Here is a 22,354-nt window from a genome sequence, read left to right as displayed (position 1 = left end):
CTGAGCAGGGACCGGGACATCCCCCCCACCAGAATCCCAGACAGACTCAGGAGAGGCACAGCCAGGCCTAGGGTCAGTGAGGACCTAGTTAGGGAACTTCTGGAGGGGCTGGACATGGGCAGTGGGGTCCCTCAGAGCTCTGTCCTCGGGCCCGCAATATTTAACATCTTCATCAGCGACTTGGACAAGGGGGTGAAAAGCACCTTGTTCAAATCTGTGGATGACACTAAGATGTGGGGAGAGGTGGGCACAATAGAAGGGAGCAACAGGCTACAACTAGATCTAGACAGGTTACAGGGGTGGGTGGATGAGAACAGGATAGGATTCAACACTGACAAGTGCAAGGTGCTGCACCTAGGGAGGAAGAACCAGCACCATACCTACAGGCTGGGGAACTCCCTTCTCGTCAGCGCAGAGGCAAAAAAGGATTTTGGAGTCATCACTGATGCCAAAATGAACATGGGCTGCCAATGTGAGGATGCAGTCAGGAAGGCTAACTGCACCTTGTCGTGCATCCACAGATGCATCTCGAGCAGGTCCAAGGAGGTGATACTCCCCCTCTATGTGACACTGGTCAGGCCGCAGCTGGAGTACTGTGTCCAGTTCTGGGCGCCGCACTTCAGGAGGGATGTGGACAGCATGGAGAGGGGCCAAATGAGAGCCACTCACATGATCGGGGGAAGCAGGGTAGGCCCTATGGGGAGAGGCTACAGGACCTCAGCTTGTTCAGCCTCCACAAAAGAAGGCAGAGAGGGGATCTAGTGGCCATCTATAAACTTACAGGGTGAGGGGGGAATGGGAGAGGCCCTGTTCCCCTGAGCACTACCAGGAGTAACTAGGAATAACGGCCATAAGTTGACTGAGAGTAGGTTCAGGCTAGATATCAGAAGGCATTACTTTACTGTCAGGATCCAAGAGAAGCGGTGCTCGCTCCTACCCTGGGGGTCTTCAAAAGGAGGCTAGATAATCACCTCGCCAGGGTCCTTTGACCCCACTACTCTTTCCTGCCCATGGCAGGGGGTCAGACTTGATGATCTGCTCAGGTCCCTTCTGACCCTACCAACTATGGATCTCAGTGTCTTTCCAGAGATCACAGTGAATCAAGACATGCCAAAGCAATTTCCCAAGAGAGGCACTTGTGCACAGGATCCTGGGCTGGATCTGCTCTTCAAAGTTCGCTCTTGGGTCAGGGGGCTACTGAGGTAGGGGAAGCCCTTGATTCATTACCTCCAGGCTGTGTCTCTCCATGGTAACTCTGGGGGAGAGAGTCACACTCCCGGCCCCGGCGCAGGCTGATGGAGCAGATTAAAGCAAAAACAACCAGAACTGCACCGGGACGAGTTAAAAAACGTCCGCGGGGCTGAGGCACGAGCTGCCTGAGCAGGAGCAAAGGGCAGCTTGTCTGCAGCACATCAAGCCGGGACAAGAGGGCGGGGATGAGGAGTTGGGAAGGGCTCAGGTGGATGAGAAGCAGCTGAAGCCAAGCGACTCCCTCGGCGCCGCCTAACTGGGACCCCGCTGGTCGCCCGCGCAGGGGCCGCGGCCCTCGGGCCTCCCGCTCGTGCGGGCACGGGGCCCCAGGGCCGTGACGACCCTCCCCCCACAAGCCCGCGCCCGGCCCCGGCCGTCTGGGAGGCGGCTGGTGCGGGGTCCAGGACACACGCGGGTCCCGCCGCGGCCGCGCACGCGCGCTCCGCAGCCCTCCTGCACACCAGCGAGCGCTCACAGTCGCGCCGGCGCACTCCGAGCCAAGGCTCCGCTCGCAGGGCGCAGCCCCGCCCCTCTCCGGGCACCAGGCGGGCGCGGCGCGGGGGGGCGGGGCTTCGAATGCGCGCGCGGCGGCGGCAGCGGCGGCGGCTCCCCGGGCGGGAGCGGATGCGGCTCCGGCTGCAGGTATCGCCGGGTCGGGCCGGGCCCCGCGCGCGTCTCGGCCTGAACCCGCCCCTCGCAGCCCCCGAGCCGTGCGAGACGGCGCCGGTGGCCGCGGGGCTTTGTGGGGGTGCCGCTGGGGGTGCGGGGCCGGGCCGGGCGCGTTCGGCTCCTCGCCTGTCTTTGTACTTCAGCCCCGTCCCCCCGCGCTCGCGGCCCCGGGGAGCGGCGGGGGAGGCTCCCGCTGGCCTGCCGCCGCGGCCTGAGCCTCCCGTGGGGCGGCCGCCGCCGTCCCCGCCGGGGGAGCTGGAGCTGCCCAGCACAATAGCGGCCGCTGCCGCTTCTCTCGGCCCGATGGCGGCAGCCTCAGGTGCGGGGAGTCGCTGCATTTCCCCCGCGGCTCCTGCCCAGCCCCCTTTATTTCAAGGGAGCTGTGAAGGGGCCGGTTTTTATCGGGGCGAGGCATCAGGTGGGCGACGCCTCTTATTGCGGGGACACCTGCTGCCTTGTCCGGGACCCGCTGGGGGACGGGGGCAAGCCCTCGGACGCGTCTTGGCTGAGCAGGTGGTGCTGCCTGTGTGAGCTCCAGCGCTTGCTGCACCCTGCTTTGTGTGGCACCCTTTCTAATTGGTTTCTAACATTGAACCAGGGACCAGTGCACACCTGAAAAACTAACAGGTACAAAAGAGGAACTTTAAAGAAGCCCAAGGTAGTATTCACACGCAGGTGGGCACCAGGCTGGAAAGTGGGCATCACTCTCCCTTTGATTTTTTTAAGTGACTCTTAACTGCAATCCTCGGTGCCCAAGATGAATGTGTGGGTTAAGTTAAGTGTGCCCAGGTCTTGTACCACCACCTTGAAATCCTGTTTTCCCAGCCAAAGGCAGCTTATATAGAAAACTTCCAGCAGTGGCAGATAAGACAACTGAAGGACATTGCAAGGAGTTTTCTTTTTTTTTTTTTCTTTTTTCTTGTTTGCTTTGTGTATCTGGCAGCACTTTGTTTGTGGTACTGCTTCACTGTTTCCTTCATATGCTTGGGCAGTTTCCCTGGATATTTTTTTTCATTGTAGATGTGAAGTAGTTATTCATAATTTTAAAACAAGAAACTGCTAGAAATGATGGAAGATGTGCATTCTGCTCAAGCATCGCTCCATACGTTTTCAGAAATCTGTATACGTGGGCAGTTTAGGGCTCTGGGAGAGGTGGTTCTGTACACGCCCTTCTTTTGGTCAACACAGCCACAAGATAAACAGGAGCACTTAACCCCAGAGGAGCAGAGAGAGATTTTCTTCCTAAAACATGCCAGTCTATAATCTGAGGTTTGTTATATTTCATTCTTTGCTGTGTTTGCAGCAGAGATCTTGGCTCAACTTTTTCAACTGCAACAGCAAAAGCATTCCAGTGAAAGCGCTGCATGTAATCACTCTCATGTGTTCCACCATAATTGCTGCTGCAGCCTTATTGCCACTAATCTACCACCTTCTTCCAAAGTCCAGAGAAATGTTTTCTGGGTATTTTTTTGAGCTTCTAGTGTTAATTTTATAATTGAGCCAAAGCTTTTACCAAGTCTTCAATGTTTTCATTGTCTGAAATTAGCAGCTCAGTTGCTCTGTTTCCTGGCTTCCTTCAGTCAATGCCTTTTCAATGTAGTCATATGTAAACAGGTGGAAGTTGAACTATTGTACCCAACCACATATAAGGAGACTGGTTTAATCTAATTTCTAGCATGATATTTGCACTGAGTAACCAATTTGAGAAGAAACGTTTGAACTTTTTCTGAAGCATGTCTGCTGTTAATCTACTTCCAGTGCACAGGTTAGACTTAGAATCGTAGAAAGAAGAGACATGTAAGATCATCAAGTCCAGTTCCCTGCCATGGCCATGAAGTAATTGGGCTCAAACTAGCTCAATGAGGTGCTTGTCCAGCCTCCTCTTGAACACCACCAGGGATGGCGACTGTACCATCTCTTCTGGGAGTGTGTTCTCGATTCTTGTTACCCGTACAGAGAGAGAGTTTTTCTGCATGTCTAGCCTAAACTAGCTTGTGCCCATTGGTCCTTGTTCTCCCAGGGAGTGCTTTTCTGAAAAATTGCTCTCCCAGATCCTGCTGGTCTCCCTTGACATATTTATAGGTGGTTCTCAAGTCACCCCTCAGCATTCTTTTACCCAGACAGAACAAACCCAGATCCTGAAGTTTCTCCTTGTAAGGCTTATCCCCCTGGCCCTTGATCATACGGGTGGCCCTTCTTTGCACCCTTTCGAGCTTGTCCACGTCCTTCTTGAAGCTCACTTTACATGGCTTGCAAAGATGGGAGTGTTCCATTAATCATTTGTTTAAAAAAAGCTAATTTTATTATGTGCCTGAAGGATACAATGGAAATAAGTGGTTTCTGCATCTCTTGTGACGCAACTTATCCAGTTATATAAACCTAACATTACAGTTTATAACTGGAATTTCAGTTCAAAAAACGTTCTAAAGCCAAAATTATGCTGTGTACATATATATGTTTTTTACATTTATAACTTTTCAGACTGATTCATATAATCAGTAGCACATACCCTTTAAATTCAGGCTCAGATTATTGTTGCTGTCCGTGGTTCAAGCTCTTAACGTGCCAAAGGTTGTTTGTGTGTGTGCCAGTCTAAAGCTGTGGTTTATTTAAAATTGTATGCATACTCTTGCGCTTAATCTCGTGTCTTTTTTATTTCATAGAGTGAAATTGTATGTTCTTGAAGATGGTAGTTCCTGGCAGTGCCCCTGTCATACAGCAAGATCATGCTCTGGAACCTGACCTGGGACAGGATTCAACAGAGAATTCTGCTATGGGTCCTGACACAGAACCAAGTGCTGATCAGGTGGGTCCAGAGCTGGAGGAGGTGCGAAAGCTGCAGGAACTAGTGAGGAGACTGGAGATCCAAAATCAGCAGTTAAGAACTAGAAGCCGTAGAAGTGTGCTAGGCACAAATGCTCAGAGCCAGATTGACAGTGGCGTGGAGAACCACGATCCAGGTCTAAATGGAATGGAAATTAATAATAGCATCAACGCTATCACTGAAAAGCACGAATTACAAATAATGGCAGATCTACACAGCAAGCTAAACAAAATAAGAACACAGGAGGAAGAGAGTAATTGTTTAAAGAAAAACATGATTTCTCAAATGCAGTACTGCAACAATACTGCTACTGAAAAAGTGTCTGCTAATTCAGAACACACAAATAATACAGAAATGCAGTATGGTGATGTAAATGTTAGCTGTCCTTCAAGCATGGATAGGAGTAGCAGTATGGAGCTTGGGGAAGACCTGATCACAACAAGTATTGATGCGGCAGTTAAACCAAGTGAAGAGAGTCCCAATGAGAAGAGTGACGATCTAGGGGACCTCTTGAATGATACTGCTCTGGATGAAGTGGAAGTGCTAGAACTAGGGAATTGCAATGATGAAGAGGACTGCTGGTATGTATCTCAAAACATCAGATACTGTAAAGGTTTGGTGCTCCTGTGTTAAAAACTAGTAAAAGGAATTAGATGGTCTCTGTATGTGCTGTCTTCTGGGTCAAGAATCCAGTTGCCACTGGCTGTTTCTGTTTACCAGATCCTGTGCTAGAATGAAATGAGTGTAATTAAGTCTCATTATTCTTGATGTGTTAGACTAAACTGTAAGGCTTTTATCCATGTTTTAGTTCTTGGTATCATGACAGAAAGCATGGAAATGTATATAGTAAACTTGACAGAAATACGGTCTTCGCATAAGTAAGGGAGAAACATTTCCCTTTTTTTTTCTAATTGTATTCGTAATTCAAATATGTGAGCATTCTATAAAAAGAAGTAATGTTCCAGGATCTTAGTTTTAGGTGTGTATGTGTTTGTTCCTCATTTGTTAGCCAAGGCATTCACACCCAGATACATTTTTACCCTAATAAAACTTCTCTCCTTTCTCTGGAGAGAAAATATAAACCAATTACATGTAATCCCTATCTGACGTTACTTTGGACTCTCAAGTTAGCAGTTTAGCCTCACAGTAATTTTTCAAAATAAAAATTGCACTCTCTTTAACAAAAAGATATTCCGAAGTAATGCCAATGTTTTTGCAGTAGCTTTGCCTTTATAAGTAAGCTATTCAGCTTAGTACTTTAAGACTTCAGCTACTGAATTCACAGAGTACTGGGTAAAATTAACGTAGTCTTATTACTGTTGTGCAACTGTAAGCAGGCAAGACATCAATTCTGTAGTAAAGATGCAGTTCCAAAATAGTGCAAGATTAGTCTTAGATAATTAATGAATTCTAGACTGAATTGTATTTCTAAAGGTAACTTAACAAATTTATAGAAACCTTTTTATTTAGCATGTTACTAGAGGGGAGATCAGTGCCTTAATGACATCAGTTTATAGTCCAAATCTGAGGTCATCTTAGAAAATTGAAGGGGTAATAATTACCTTCCAAATGACCCGACAAGAGGGATCAGTCACCACCACTTTGAGGAGTAAAGGGGATTTGATCCAGTTACACTTCTGTTTATTCCATTTTTAATATTCATCATGCTATCACTTACTAGCATAATGCTTCAATGTCTTGATTGCAGATATTGCAAGATAATGTCTCTTATTTCCACTGGTGGTCTCCCTCTGAAGTATTTTTTCTATTAATAGGTTTAAGTTTCTTGATGTGTAATCAGTATTACTTGGCCAAATGCCATTTAAGTAGTATATTTACTCAAATAGTAGATGACCCTGATTAGAAGACAGCCCCCAATTAATTAGGTTCTTTATGTGGAAAATGTATATATTTGTTACAGTTTTCCAGGTGTAAAATCTAATTTGCAGTTTACCTTAAATTTGTCTTCCTCCCATTGCTACAGCAGGGAAAAATCTGGGGGGGGGGGGGGTTGGGTAGCCCTTTGCTTTCTGCTGCCACTCAGCTTTTTTCCCTGGCAGCCCCTTCCCACTTTCCTTACTGTTAGCCTCTGCTCCGTTTGAGCACATCCCCAAATGCGGGGCATGCATTTCCTGTGGCGCAAATAGAATTTCTATGGTGCAAATAGCGTTGGCACAAATTTGCACAGTTGCTTTTTGCCACTGCATACACACCTGCACATGGTGTATGCTGCTGGGTAAGATGTCCTGCTCTGGGGAAACAGACGTTTCTCCACTTCTCTTGGCTCCTGGTATGCTGGAGAAGTTGGGAGTCACCTAAAGCAGCGGAGCTCAGGCTGGCAGCCAGAGCATCTCCCTAGAGGATTCAGCCTCCAGTTGTTCTGGCACCCACTCCTGGAGGATGTGCCGCACCACTATTTTTGGAGCTTTGTTTTCTTGGTACCAGGAGTTCCTTCAGATGTGGACTTTAAAGTAATTTAGTCACTTTTATAACACAAAAAAAATCTGTGTGCACTGTAATTTCACTGTACATCACAAAGCCAATTAATTGGAATTCCGTTAGCTTAAAGAAAATGAGTGTCTTCTAACAAAAGTCAAATTTTAAGACTCAGATCTTGATTAGACTATTTGGCTTCTTACCTTGAGTACTAATTTAAAACTTTAATTTAAATATAAGGTATCCAAGCACTTCTCACTAACATTTATAAACTGAGATTTACTGAAGAAATGAGTTGTTCGCTCATTTGACTTTGGAAAACTCTGGGATCATTGTATCAGCCATTCAAAATGTTCTACTGAGATGTACAAGTTAATATACTCTTGCTTTCTCCTCAACTCTAGCTCAAAGATGGCTAGACTTTTTAATTTACTAATTTAAGTTTTTACAGAAAAATAATCCTAAGTATAACAAGAGAGAGTCATTTACTTGGTAGCATTGTTAAAGAAAAGGTAAAGGAACAGCTACACTTTATATAAAGTGCTGCTAAGCTACAGTAAAATAACTGTTTGTAGTAACACCTAAGTACCATTTTCCTTTTTATTTTTTTTGTTTGCTTGACTTGGTCAAGTTCAAAACATTCACACATTTTAAAATTTTTGTCCTCAGCATGTGTACACAGTAAAAAGACTTATTGCCAAGATCAGTAAAACTTTTAAATATTCTATTAAACATTTCTTAATTTCAAGCAAAAACCAAATTACAGATGCCTTTGAAGCTTGCATACTTAATATCTGGCTTTCTAATGAGTGTCCCTGACCTGAGGGGAGAAAGAAATGATGCAGTGCATAAGTACTTTAGTATTTTCTGCATCATAAATATGTAGTCCCATTGCCATAGGATCTACCTTATAAACACTAATGAGTTTTTCCTTTCAGTGCTGTTGTGAAGTAAGGAATTATTAAACAGGGGAACTACTGCCCAGTAGCGAGATGATGGGAAAGTGCTGTTTGTGAATTTCTTAACAGATCTATCTTTGTCTGCAAAGTCAACAGGAATGTTTATAATTCCCTCTTTCCCAATGAAGTAATGGGGCTCTTTGTTTACTCTGTATTTGCTTATTTCCAATTGCGTTCAGGTTATCTCATTAACTAGTTTATCTACTGACAGGTGTAACCTCCAAGTCCACATCTGCTCAGGACTGTGCTTCAGGAGGCTGTTTCTTAATCTAATGTTATGCCTAATCTTTCTGGAAAGGCTTCTTGTTATCAAATCCACACTTAGCATCTTGCAAACTTAGAAAATATGTGAACTTAGTGTAGTTTTAGTAACTTTAGAGAACTTTCAGTGCACTCTGTTACATAAGCTTAGTTCCTGTACACCAGGCTTGTCCAACGTATGGCCTGCGGCCCATCAAGCCATTTTATGTGGCCTGAGGCACCTGCTCCCATGTTCCACAGTGGCGGTGGCGGGGCAGCGGTAAGGCAAGGTGGGCAGGGCCGGCCGGCCAGCAGGCCCCAGCCAGCAGCGAGGGGATGGGAGCTGCTAACCACCACGGGGCTGGGCTCATCAGTGAGCTGGGTCCTGCCGCTGCTGCCCTGAGGGCTGCACGGCATGGGGCTGCTCCAGCCACGCCTGATTAGAAGAGCTGGGGACAGCATGTACAGCTTGTTCCTTGGCTCTGCCCCTTGCCCCTGTTCGTGGCCAGGGGAGCTGCAGCATGGCCCATGCCCTGCCCGCATGTGTGGTGGACAGAGGCACATGGTGGGCAGAGGTAAGTTCCCACATGGAGCTGGGGGTGCTGGGCCAGGCTGGGGCTGCGGGATGCGCGGTTGCTGGTGTCAGTGTCCTGTGCTGCCCGAGTGGCCCCATACGGGAGGCCAAGCAGCGGCCACTGGCCCTGCCGGCCCGCGCCTGCCTCCTCACCTGCCCGCCTGCTTCAGGCCAGCCCCACTGCCCTGCCCTGCCCCATAGCAAAGCGGAGCCTGCTCCCCCAGCCAGTCTTCCCCTGGGCGCTGCAGCTCTCCGGGTCCGGCTGCCCGCGCGTGAGGCCCTGAGGGGGCCGCGTCTCATGTGCTGCTGGGGTCGGGAGGAGCGTGTACATGGCTCCACCGCTGCATCTGTTGGCTGGTGCAGATCTGGCAGGCCAGGCAGACCCCAGGTTAACCCCAGCCTGGACCCACGGCTTCTCCAGCACCAGGTCAACCCGGCTGTAGCCAAGCGGCTCCTGCAGCACCATGTCAACTCGGGCATGCATGCCATGTCAGCCAGCACCATGTCAACCCCTGCAACTTCGTTGGTGTCAAAAGTCACGTGACATCACTTCCTGATGTTATACTACTTCCTGTGATGTATTTGAATATGGCTTGCCATCCCCCTGGGTGATAAAGTTTGTGATCTGGCCCCACATTCAAAAAGGTTGAACACCCCTGCTCTACACATATAAAATTGCAATAAAAATTTACTAACGTTAATTTACCCTAGGGGAAAAAAGGTTTTTATATAAATGAGTATCATCATATCAGTTCAGTTGAATGTTTTGGAATTGTGTTTGTGCCACTGTTGTGGTTTGGCTTTTTCTAACCTTATATGCTCCTACAAATCTCTCTAGATACTTCCCTGCATCTTTAGGCACCCAAATACTTTGTAAATCTGTCCCTTAATCATGTTTAACTCAATCGCATTTAAAATATGATAATAGCGAGATTAAGAGACAACCTTAAGCGCTTCCTTTGCAGGTAATACCTGGAACTCTGTTTATCTTCTGTCTTGGCTTTGATTTTGACGTCACCTTCATTTTCATACCAGTGTAACTCCCCTGGCTTTGGTGGAATTATTACAGATTTAAAATAGTACTTGTGTTTATAGTATATATAAACAAGAGATCAGAATTGGGTTCTTTGTTTAGTCACATGAAGCGGAGCTGAATGAATGTAAAATGCTTCCAGTCAGGATGCAGCGTGGATTAAAAATGCTATCACTGGTTTAAATTATTACAGTGTGCAAGGGAATAGTCGCTTGGAACCCCTAGTTTGATGTTGACCAATACATTTTAAATTATTAAAAAAAGGTTGTACCAAGTAGAAGAAATATCAAAAATGAAATCTGGGGTTCCAGTTGGTAGCATGAAAATGCATAAAGAGTAAAAGACTGGTGAATGTTCCTTTTCAGATGCTAATTTCACATTATGAATAGTTCAGATTGTCTCTTTACAAACAGGATCAACAGCTTAATCCAGTTTACTTTTTAAGACAGTCATTAGAAAAATACACGTTTTTCATGTGGCTGAATGTAAAGAATGGACTGTATTCCTAATCATGATTGAGTGTGGTTTTCTAGTTTGAAAATACAACTCTAGGAATCTAACTATATGCCCCCAGGTAAATGTATTTGGGAGGAAAAAGTAAAAGTTCGCTGTGTTCCTCAACCTTAAAATCTGAGTGGCATGGTGAGGTTCTTGAAATGGGATAAGTATGTGTGCAGTAGTCTTTGAGCTTTAATCGAACGCTTATCTATTCAGTTTTTTTTGTTTTCAAATGAACAATCTGATACTGCATGCAAGTTAGGAAGCCTTGCAGGACTAGAAATATTTGGTATCAAATAAAATACATTTGACAAAGGATTTTTTACATTTATTTTTAATGAACTCTGGTGTTTGTATTCTTTCTCTTAATGGTGGCTTGCTTTCTTTGCAACAAATGTATGAGAACCTAATCTCAGACTAAACCAGTTTCTATTTTTGTTTTAAGTTAAGCTAGTAGTAGACAGGAGTACTATGCTTGTGAACAGTTGTATTTACCCTCAAAGCTGCTTTAAATGCTAGGTAGCTATAGTTGATCTTTGGTATTTCTTGTGCATAAGTAGGGCGATATGTGCTTCATCCATTGCAGTGGCTCTCAACTTTCATAGACTCAAGGCACCCGTTGCAAAATGCCAGCTCTTAAATTTCACTTTTTTTTTTACTACAAAAATATAGAAGATAAATTTTTCTGTTACAGAGAATGTAGAAAGATCGTAACCAGCCAGAACCTCTGGGTTTATCTTGTGAATCTCATTTGCACAATTGGCAGTGTTAACTCTGTGCGGCACCTTGGTTTAGAATCACTAAATCTATTGAATGACTTTTGCATATGCTTCGATGACTGCAAAGAAGATGGAGGAAAAGCAGAATTACTTAATTTTATGAACTTTTAATTGTTTTAATATAGTCTTTTAAAAATCTAGAGAATTATATGAGAGTTTAAACCAGAAATTCTGCCATAGCAACATCATGACACCCATATGATTCACTGCACAGATCTCTTTCACTTCAGCTCATGGATAGAGTAACTGATAGCAACAGTAGACTATCATCTCCTAGGGCAGGGGTGGGCAAAATGCGGCCTGCAGGCCGGATTCATCCTGCAAGGCCATTCTATCCGGCCCTAAAAAAAATGTAGAAAATTAATATTTCTCTGCCCTTGGAACCAAGGCCAGTAGGACCCAGGGGAAGCCTGGCGGGCTTCCACAACAGTGGGGCCCTCCCGGCCTGGCCCTGCCCCTCAGCCGGACCCCCAGCCGTAGTTTCTGGGCTTGGGGCACATGGCTGCCCTGGCATGGCGAGCTCAAGTGTGGGGGGACCCTGGGCAGGGAAGGAGCATGGGGGGGAAGCAGCCCCTCCACACCCGGTGCCCTGTGCTGTAGCTGCTTGGAGCCCATGTAGGGCTGCCTGTGCCCTCTCCGGACAGCCCCATGCAGGCTGCAAGCGCCTACAGTATAGGGCACTGGGCGTGGGATTGGGGAGAGGCCACTTGCCCCCCTGCACTCAGTTTTTCCCTGGGCTCCTTTCCTGCATGGAGAAAAGTGGCCTCTCACCTACCCCACCTTTCCAGGCTGACAGTGGGGTGGGCTACAAGCTGGTGCTGAGCATGGGGAAAAGTAGCCCCTCACCTGCCCCGTGGCCAGCACCCCATGCTGCAGCCACCTGCAGCCTGCCTGAAGCTGCTTGTGCCTGCTCCAGACAGCCCCGCATGGGCTGTGAGCACCTGCAGCAGGAAGCGCTGACCATGGGGCAGGTGAGGGGCTGGTTTTCCCCATGCTCAGCACCAGCTTGCGAGCAGGGGGTTGGGGCTGAGTGCTGCCTCCTGCCTGTCCTGTGGGGCTGGGAGGCACTGGGAGTGTGTGGGTAGGGAGCCAGCGGGAGTGTGGGGCCCAGAGCAGGGTGGCAGGAGTGCGGGGTCCCAGCTGGCAGGGGCTCTATGGAGTCAGGCCAGCTCCCTGCCCCTCTGCTGGTGCAGGCCAGCCTGGCTCCACAGACCCTTGCCAGCCTGTGTCCCACTCTGGGCCCCACCAGTGCTGGCCCTGGGACATTGGTCCCAAGGTGGTGACCAGGTGGTGGGGCACCTGTCAAAGGGTGAGGCTACCCATGCGGCCCTCGACAGCCTGCCAAAACTGGGTAAGTGGCCCTCCACCCAGAATAATTGTCCACCCCCATCCTAGGGTACATGCAATAGCATGTCGTGAGAGGTGTGCTTTGCCAGCGGGAACCAAATGTGTTCTGTTGATAGCAGAGAACTGATGCGACTGAGAAATCCTTGTGTTCAGTTCCAAGCTCTGACACAAGCTCTTAAGTTTGTTTCCCTAAGCTTGATACCTTCTACCCTGTCTCTTTCTGGAACCTTGGCTTGTTCTAATTTCCACCCCCGAGGATTCTTATCCCAGTCTTGCCCCCTCCTCCCCATCCTTACCTAGTTCCAGGGTCATTGTTTACTTGTTCCTTGTTTCTAGTCGGTCTGTTTTCAGACGCTCTGTATTTGAATCAGGTGACTTCCTTCTCTGTACTGCCTGAGTGCTTAGGGTGATGGTGACCATCATTAAGTCAAGATAAGAAACAGGCTTCCCCAAGTAGATGTGATTTTTTTTTTTTTTTTAATTAGGTATCACAATAAAAGATATCACATCTACTCAAAGAACCATGCCTGCCTATGTCCTTAGACCAACATGGCTACAACCAAAAACCCAGCAGGGTTAAACACATCTTTAAAGTTTTGGCTGAGTTGTAATGATTTTTACTAGTTATCAGTCTTGCTATAATGAAGTTGGACAAAATTACAAGAATAAAGAGGTTTTATTCCTAAATGTATATATTCAAACAACATGGGCAGAAACAAACTTTCCTAACTGTGGTCTTTTGATATAGAAATTTACATGTTATGGTGATTTGTTTTAGCATAGTTTTAGCATAGTTACTAAATTTTTTGACTTAGAATTCTATTTTGAACACCTTTATAAATGTTGCCAAAATAGGGGCCTCTGTAATGATTGGCTGAGACAGGTGAGAATGAAAGTTGATATTGGAACCATAAATGCTTATGAAAGTAATAAGTTTTGCAGCTGGGTTGCTCAAACAAACGAAAGAAATACATGGGATATTAAAGTTACATACTATATTTCATCTCAGTTTCTTTAAGGGTTCTGCTATGCAGATATCTCAGTGTATTGAGTCACTGAAGCCCAAGATCTGTCTGTAAACCTTTTCTTATTAATTAAATAAATAAATAAAAATACAAATATATTATTGCATTAATCAAATAGACCATGCTTCTAGATGAGTAGCTCTTTCAAGTGTAACAGACTTCAGCTTGGAAAATTTCGGATCTTTATAGCTTAGTTTGTGTTGTTGTTTTTTAAACTAGCTTAGGTTTTTTAATCTTTTTAAAGCAGTACTCGGAATGTTGTATCTGTTTGTGCCACATGTAATTGGTTTGCGTGGAAGTTGGCTGCCTTCCCTCTGTTATCAAACTGCATGAAAAACTCTAAATTTAGGGAGAGTTAGAGTCCTTGTCCTTTAGTACTTGAATGATTTGCTAGGCTGCTACCTTACCTTCCTAATACTTGGATAGGATTATTGTGAGAAGGACAAGAGCTGTAAAAGTTTGTTTTTGGGGTTTTTTTTATATAACTTGCCTTTTTCACAACAGTCCTATCCAAATGTTTTTGGTTATTCCTTACAGTTTCTTTTCTAATTTAAAATTGTGTAATCCTCATGGGAGGCATTTTTTTCAGTATGTTACCATGCAAACCTGTAGTACTTCGTTAGTATCTTACAAACTTTCAGATATTTATTCCAATCAGTTAGGAGAGACAAACTAGTAGAACGTTGTCTAATGACCTCCTAATGAAAGTGCAGCCCAGGGAATAGGACAAAAAATAAATTAATTTTGAGAGCCAGGACTGAACACCCAGCTTCCCTTGCTTAAGATGAGTGTCCTATTAAACTACAGAGATAACTTAATCTTCTTCTGGCCCTGTGACTAGCTTTCTTGGCTGCTCAGTAGCCCTGCTTCATCAGAACCATTTACTGGACTTGTAGTTAGTGATCTCTTAGGGTGGATGGTATGAGTGTGTATCTCTGCAGGCAGAAGAGGGGGCTCAGAAACCAGGGCCCCAGTTCCTGCAATAGTGCTCTAACCAATAAATTGTTGCACAAAAGCTGAGTGGGAATACAGAGACTACTCAAAAACAGTTTTGTAAGCTTTGGTTCCTGCCCCACAAACATGAGATTTACATGTTGGATTTATAAACTTCACTGAACCATTTAGCTGCCCCTGAAGCACTCAAGAAGGATACGCTTTATAAATCTAAATTATATCTATAAATTAAAGAACCCTATATTGCTTTCCTCTTGCATCAATATATTATAGATTTTTCTAAATTGGGATAGATGAAACACTTGTATTGTTTTAGCTATTAACAGTCTCATAAACTTCAGCAAAGGAACTGTGGAAATGTAAGCTTATGTCTTGACAACTCGGGTATATTGTTTTCAGTTTAATTTTATTACAAATTCTGCATTGCGGACTTCAATGAAGTTTTGAATCTTTATTTGAAAAAAAGCTCTGTTTTTGTATTTATAGATCTAGTTGTCCAAATATACTGTTTGCCTAGAGTTTAGCTAGTGATCTTACTGTGGCTTATGATAAAACAATTGTTTACTTCTATCCAAAATGAATTAGATGTTGTCTGTATGTTTTTAGGTCAGGTTTAGGACAGTGTCAGCTTGTGGACAGTTTATATTGGTGCAGGTTACAGGGGAACTTATCACTGGGTGTTTTCCTATTTTGTTTTTAATTTAAATGTATTTTAAATAGCAGGAACTGCTGAAAAGTTTCACCCATTCTCCTTTGGCAGATAATTGCAAATATAAAGCAAAATAAAATGCATATTAAAAGTTAAACAGCTGTTTGTGCATATGAAAACCCCTTCCTGAATCCCACCACCATTTTTTTTTTTAACTGGGGCAAGACATTTTTCACATTAGAAAACAAATCTCATTTCACCTGTTAGTGTACAACTGAAGCTACTACTTGACTCTTAACTAATGTCGTATTTTTAAACAATATATTGTATGTGAGAAATAGTGAACAAAGTATAAAAAACACAAGTGGAAACTAAATACATTTTCTGCTAAGAATTTCCTATAAGTTTGGCTGTGCAAATGTTTTGTATATAATAGGTTGCATAGTGAGCACTCTTTTTTTTTTTAATATCAAATGAAGAATACAAGCTTGAATCTTACTTGATATTTGTTGAACCAAAAGACACTTTTTGAGAAATAAGTAGATTTATGCATAGTTATGACATTTCTTAATACTGTATATTTTAATATTTTATACTGTATTAAGTATAATACTGTATTATACAGTATATTTTTTCAGAGCTTACTAGATTGAGGGGGTTGGGGAATCCAACTGCTGGATGTGAGCCTGCAGCTTGTCTCTCTTAAGAAAGCCCTTCTTCCTCCCTCCTGCCTCTCAGCCCTGGTGCTGAGGGGGGGAATCGAACAGAGGCAGCTTGTTCTGGGGGTTTCCCCATTGGTATTGGAAGGTGGCGTGCATAGATTAGAGCCCGTCTACCTCAGGTGGGGCTCTAATGCACCCATCCTATTCTCCAGTGCCAGCTGGAAAAACCCCAGACTGAACTCCTTCTGCTTCCCTTCCCCCCTGCCATTCTGTGCTGAGGCAGCACAGATGCAAGTTACTGAAATGATCTGTTTTGGGGTGCCTTCATCTGAATCCTCATGCAATGAGGGTTCAGAGCTTCATGGGATTGAGCCCTTTTAAAGCACTGTGCAGCCATGTACTTCTGTTTGGTCACTGCTGTAGAGCACTTTCAGGGGCCAGACTGGGAAAAAATGTCACTTCTGTCTGCACCTGCAGTGCTTTGTCTGGGGTAATTAGCCCTGCTAAGAAGGTATATTTGGAGGGAGTGCCATACTCTAATTAGGGGTGGCCCTGCAGGGGGTTAGACTAGGTGACCTTTTGAGATTCCTTGCAACCCTAATTTTCTGTGATGACTCTGTGACTAAAGCAGTTCTGCTTGTAGGGCAATTTATACACATACCTTTTTGTCCCGCGATGTGCTGGAGATCTGCTGCTTTTGTCACTTGTACAACTGTATGCGTCTCAGCTACAAGAGCTTTTCAAAGCACCTGGCACTGTAGTACTTGCACATGTAAAAAAGGTCCTAGGCTAGGGACAGACATTACACACAAACTGGTTTAAGTGATCAGAAACTTGTTTAAACCTGTAACAGAACAGATGTTCAGTGAACATAAACCATTTTCAAAATGGCCAAAACTGGTTTGAGATAAACCTGGTTGACTGTAGTATCAGACCTAACTGATTTGGCTCAAACCGGTGTATGCAATGTCTGTCCCAGACTCGTTGCTGGTTTAAGATAAACCAGACACCCCCAGCATACTGGCATGCTCTCTGGGCTGGACCGGGCTCTCTACTCTGGCCGCAGGGCTGGCCCTTCCCCTTTGCTCTGTAGCCAGAGAAGGGACCGGCCCTACCAGAGACACCAGCTGGCATGACCCCATTAAGGCAAATTGAGCAGGGAGGGGGTTAATTCTTCCCTCCTTCTCCATTGCAGCTGTGGTCAGCCTGTCTACTGGGGAGCAAAGGAGAGGGGGCTGCAGTGGTGGCCCCTGGAGTGGTAGATGGGACGGAGCTGCAGGGAAGGGACAGAGGGAGGAATTAACTCTTCTCCCTGCCCCTTCACCTTAACGGCGCCATGCTGGGTTGGTTGTCCCACAGGGTGGGGAGAGGGGCTCTGTGCCATGCGAGAGGGGCCTCTTTCCTCCTCCTTCTCCCAGGGTAGGGAAGAGGACTCTGTGAAGCACTGGATAGGGACTCTTCCTCTCCCTCCCCAAGGGGTGCCTTGTCTAAAAAGTTTAGAACCACTCTTCTGTTAATCAGAGCTAATGCCTTGGAGACACGTTTGAGGCATTTGAAATTCTAGCCTGTGTGTTTCTATGTGTGAGGCTTTCTGATCAAAGTCAGCATCTTTTTCTGACTAGGATCCTTTATGAGAGTATCACAATACTGTAACAATATGTTATATTTCAAAAAACTTTTGCTATGCTACTCTGAAAATACAGGATTAAATTCTTGTACCACTTCCACAGGTGACCCCCCAGGGATTTCCTGAATTCCTCCCCTCTTTCTCAGGTACTAGCCTTTAACTTCCATGTCTCTCCCATTTCTGGGAAGAATCAATATTATCCTGATGAGCTTTCCCTCCCTACCAGGTGGGAGTGACTGAAGGTGTGTCACTTCCTTTTCCAAAAGCTTGTTGGGCGCATTTACTTAGCTAGTGTTTCAGTCTATTTCAGGAGCAAATATGATCTTCTATGAAGGGAATTGGCTATTGTTTCATGAACACTGATCATTGCTACCCTGCCTGGTCCAAGATGCATGCCAACTAGATGTCTCTTGGGTATATGCTAAGTACCTCACTAGATTATTTTACAGCTTTAACATGAAAACACAAAAATACATGTATATCAAAGGTACATACAGGCAATAAAAATGACAAAACTGAATGTTTCACACTAGTTGCAAATAAAATGCAGGAGTAAATTTAATATAACAGAATACCCCTGCTTGCCACATGATGAACCCCAAATGCAACTCAGTTTTGGGGTGAATCCCTGACATGGGTCTGTATAGTTTTCTCATTACCTTCTCCAGTTCTCAGTGTCACCCTAAGTAGCGATTAGAATACGCCTTAATTCCATAATGATACTGGTAGTTGAGTTGAGCCTTTATTGTTGCATTAAGTACTGTAACTCATGTAAGTTTGAAAGTGTTTTTGTGGACAAACAGTGTTTTGAGTTATTTCTAATATTTTATCCCCTACCTCTTATAAGTATTGAACAGAAGTTCATATTTAGGACTACCTCCTTTTCTTCCATTCTGATTTTTTTTTAGTTGCTGCTGTACCCAACTGGTGTATAGACTTTCTGTAACTCAAGGGAGGATACTAATGTTCTTATGCTCACTGTGATGTGCATTAGTGCTTCATGTGTTTGTATATCTCCATAATCTTAATGTGCTCTCTGTTTCTCTACTGTTTTAGATCTGCACATAAATTATGAAAAATCTCTATTTTAAATGTTTGGACATTTTACTGTAAAAGTTTACAAATTTGAAAGCAAGTCAGTTTAAAAATATGATTTTTGCTTTTGTCTTTTTTTTAAGCCTTCAAACAACTTTTCAATATTTGTAACTGCCTTCTCTTGGCTGCATCATGAAACATCTACAGTGGGGGAGGGGTTAGAACAAGGGGAGGAAGGAATATAGTGGAACTAGTTACCTATGAAGGCCCAGATTCTCAGCGTTACTTTAGACACAACTTCTGATTAAATCAATGGGAGTTAAGTGCCTGAATGCTTAGCAGGATCTGGACCAAAGTCTCCTTAACTATACAAAATATTAGATTTTCATTTTTAAACATTGCTACTCCTTTACTTTTTTTAAGGGGTGAGTGGGTAGAGTAGAACTCTGCAGATAATTCTAACTTTGCACTGTACAAATCCTTGCTCCCTAGCTGTATCACTTGCACTGCATAGATTGCATGTTGTTCATGCCTTCTTATTACCTTCAGCTGCAACAGATTCTCAGCTCCTGTTGGGAATTGAGTGCCTCAGATTAGGCACCTGAAAATCAAGTAACACACTGAGTGAATACTTCTGCAAATTTCATCTTTAAACATTAGTTTCAGGAATTAATGGTGTCATTACTAAAGAAAAAAAAAAAAAAGGTTAATGAATAAACTGCTAATCAGAGTATTGTAGGAGAAGGGATTTAATACATCTTATAGGATCATAAGAAACCGGGTGTATTGCTGGCTTTACTTGTAACTAGAGCACCTTATTGGCTCATTCAGTTTATAGTCCACCATAACTCCCAGGTCCTTCTTTGCAGTACCATAACCTTCCCAATCTTACCCCAGTCTGCATTTGTACAGGCAATTATTCCATCTCAAGTGCAGGACTTAGTAGTTGTCCTTGTTGAATTTCAGCTGATTGAGTTTAGACCATTTCTCCAGATTACATAAGTCATTCACATTGCAGAAGAAGTTGAATCCCTCCATCCCCTCCTCCTGACCTCAGCTGAGGGGGCATACTCTATATTGCCATAGATCAGTGGTCTACTATACTCAGGGCCCTAATTGGAAGCCCTTAGCAGTCAAATTATGCACTGGTGCATGTGAAAGTCCTTCCTGATCCCTATAGGCAACTGGCTGATCCTTGACACAAAGATAACTTATTAGCTTAATGCATGGCTGCATGTTGGGTATGTTAAGGGCAGTGCTAGCAATCCTGTCCTCCTTGGGCCTTGTGAAGGCAGGACGTGAACCTGGATTGGTGTGGTTCAACCAGTTCTAATGCTGTAAAGATCACTACTATCATCCAGCATGACTCCCTGTAATCATAAGCAAAAGACTCTTTCAAAAGCTGCACTGAAAAATGTCTTTTAGGGGGAAAAATCATTTTAGATCTAAAATTATGGCAAGTCTTCTACTTCCTCTGGTGAGTTGTTCCAGTGTTTAGTTATCCCAACTGTTAGGCAGTTGTGCATTTTCGGGTTAATTTTGTCTAACTTCAGCTTCCAACCCTTGAGCCTTATGTCGTAGATTGTAAGGCTGGAAGGGAGGGACCTTGGAAGATTGGGTCCAGCCCCCTGCACCAAGCAGGAAAGACAACATGGGGTCAGGTGACCCCAGCAAGGTGACTGTCTAGTCTCCTCTTGAAGATTTCCAGGGAAGGCGATTGGACCACCTCTGGGGGAGGTTATTCCACAGTCTGGATACCCTGACTGTGAAGAAGCTTTTCCTAATGTTGAGCCTGAATTGGTCTTCCAGGAGTTTGTGGCCATTACTCCTAGTTTTCTCCCTGGGTGCCCTGGTGAACAGATGCTTACCAAGCCATTAATGTACTCCCCTAGGGTAGCGGTAAACTGCTACCAGGTCCCATCTGAGCCTGCTTTTCCTCAGGCTGAAGAGTCCCAGATCCCTCAGCCTTTCCTTGTATGGCTTGCCATGTAAGACTCTGATCATTCTGATCTCTTCCCTGGACTCTCTAGCTTGTCCATGTTCTTGTTAAAGTGAGGTGCCCAGAACTGGATGCAGTACTCCAGCTGGGGTCTCACCAGTGCTGAGTAGAGTGGAAGAATCACTTCCTTGGCTTTGCTGGAGATGGGTTGATTGATGCATGCCAGAATATTATTTGCCTTATTGGCTAGCATCGCACTGCCAGTTCATATTCATACTGTGGTCTGTTATTACCCCCAGGTCCCTTTCATTCAAGGTGCCTAGTCAGTTTGTTGCTGTCAAGCCTGTAGGTGTGTTGGGGGTTGCTCATCCCGAGGTGGAGCACTTTACATTTCTCAATGTTGAACTTCATCAGGTTCTGATCCGTCCAACTTGCTAGCCTGTCTAGGCCCGCCTGTAACTGTAGCCTATCTTCAAGCGTGACCTTGCTTCCCTGTAACTTGGTGCCATCCGTGAACTTGGCCAGTGAGCTCTTTACCTCTACATCCAAATAGTTAATAAAGATGTTAAAGTACTGGACTGAGCACTGACTTCTGTGGGACACAGCTGCCTACTTCTTCCCAGGATGACACTGATCCGTTCACTACAACTCTCTGGGTCCTTGTCAAATATCAGACATTTTCTCCATGTGTATCTGTACACAGTGATCAAATTGCTTCTCAACCTCCTTTTTTCATAAGGTGAATAGTTTAAGATCCAACTCCAATATAGGGCTTATTTTTTCCCAACACTCCAGGTCTTTTCGATTCTCTCAGGCAGAATACAATATTTGATAGTTTCCTAAAGTAACATCAATAGAATGGCAGGGAAACATAAAGAATAAGTATAAATAGAGAACCTTTAAATGTTTAAATCACATTGTACACTTGCTGTATTAGGAATTTTATGGCTGTTATGGGCAGCCTCTCTTAAAGAATGATTGATCATGATGTTGTTTATAAGAAGCATCAGATCCTAGTTGATAGTTACAGGCAAGTCAATAAGATATAAGTGTGTTCCCAACTCCAAATTAAATACTTATACTGATTAAGGATCTGTTAAATGTTAAAATATTGATGTTGACTTTTTGTGACAGTTTTGGACAGCATAAAATGTTAGTCGTATTTATACATTTAAAATCTAAACAGCAACAAGTATTTGTCTATTGGTAGGGCCTTTTCTGAAGATAAAACCTATATCCATTCCTAGTTTTTGAAAGCAAATACCTTGTATTCCTTGTCAAGCTGAATTTTACTCTTTCATGAGAAAAATGTGCCTAGAATGTTGCTTTACCCCTTCACAGACCTGTCCCTAGGGAGCAGGGGGACCCATGGAGCTGTGGAGAGTGGTTGTGGCCCCTCCTACAGGGCCTGTCTGGAGCTGGTGGCTTAGCCCCACACTGTGGAAGAAGCACAGAGACACCCCCCACCCCCCTTGTGAGGGTACCACGGCCCCATGAAATGTTAAAAGGGCCCCGCACAGGCTGATTTACCCTGGGCCCTGCACCGCCCCCCCAGGATTGGGTTTGCTCCTTCATTATGGGTACATAAAGTATCCCTTCTTTATGTTACAGATACACAATTCTAACCTTAATGCCATTTGTTTAGTTGGGGGGTGGGGGGGTGTTATTTTGCTGTGCTGGTAAACTGTAAAACCTTTTTGTGGGCTGTTCAGTTTGTTTTTAAAAATGTTAGTAAGGTCTAGGGGAAGGGGAAAATACTATATTTTCTCATATACTTTACACCCACAAATAACATTTTTAGGAAGGAAAAATGAAGGGGGAAATTTTTTTTTCAGAGTTATGGCTGTATAGCA

At 44.5% G+C, this 22,354-nt stretch overlaps 1 protein-coding gene across 2 annotated transcripts in view; it reads left to right on the top strand.

The window, feature by feature from the left end:
- The first annotated feature begins 1,723 nt into the window (after positions 1–1,723).
- LOC149858399 (SLAIN motif-containing protein-like) overlaps positions 1,724–22,354 on the top strand; it is a 37,169-nt gene continuing 16,538 nt past the window's right edge. Inside the window, exons 1-2 of one of the 2 annotated variants that reach the window (XM_090061207.1) lie at positions 1,724–1,893; positions 4,584–5,325. In XM_090061207.1, the coding sequence (XP_089917333.1) occupies positions 4,595–5,325 (731 nt within the window). In that variant the 5' untranslated portion in view covers positions 1,724–1,893; positions 4,584–4,594. The remainder of the gene's footprint in view (positions 1,894–4,583; positions 5,326–22,354) is intronic. The other variant, XM_090061208.1, reaches the window with a different exon arrangement.

This window comes from Crocodylus siamensis, chromosome 8, assembly GCF_052110815.1.
Source record: "Crocodylus siamensis isolate JL-2025a chromosome 8, ASM5211081v1, whole genome shotgun sequence".
Classification (NCBI taxonomy): domain Eukaryota; kingdom Metazoa; phylum Chordata; order Crocodylia; family Crocodylidae; genus Crocodylus; species Crocodylus siamensis.
This window is presented reverse-complemented; position numbering and strand designations above follow the sequence as displayed.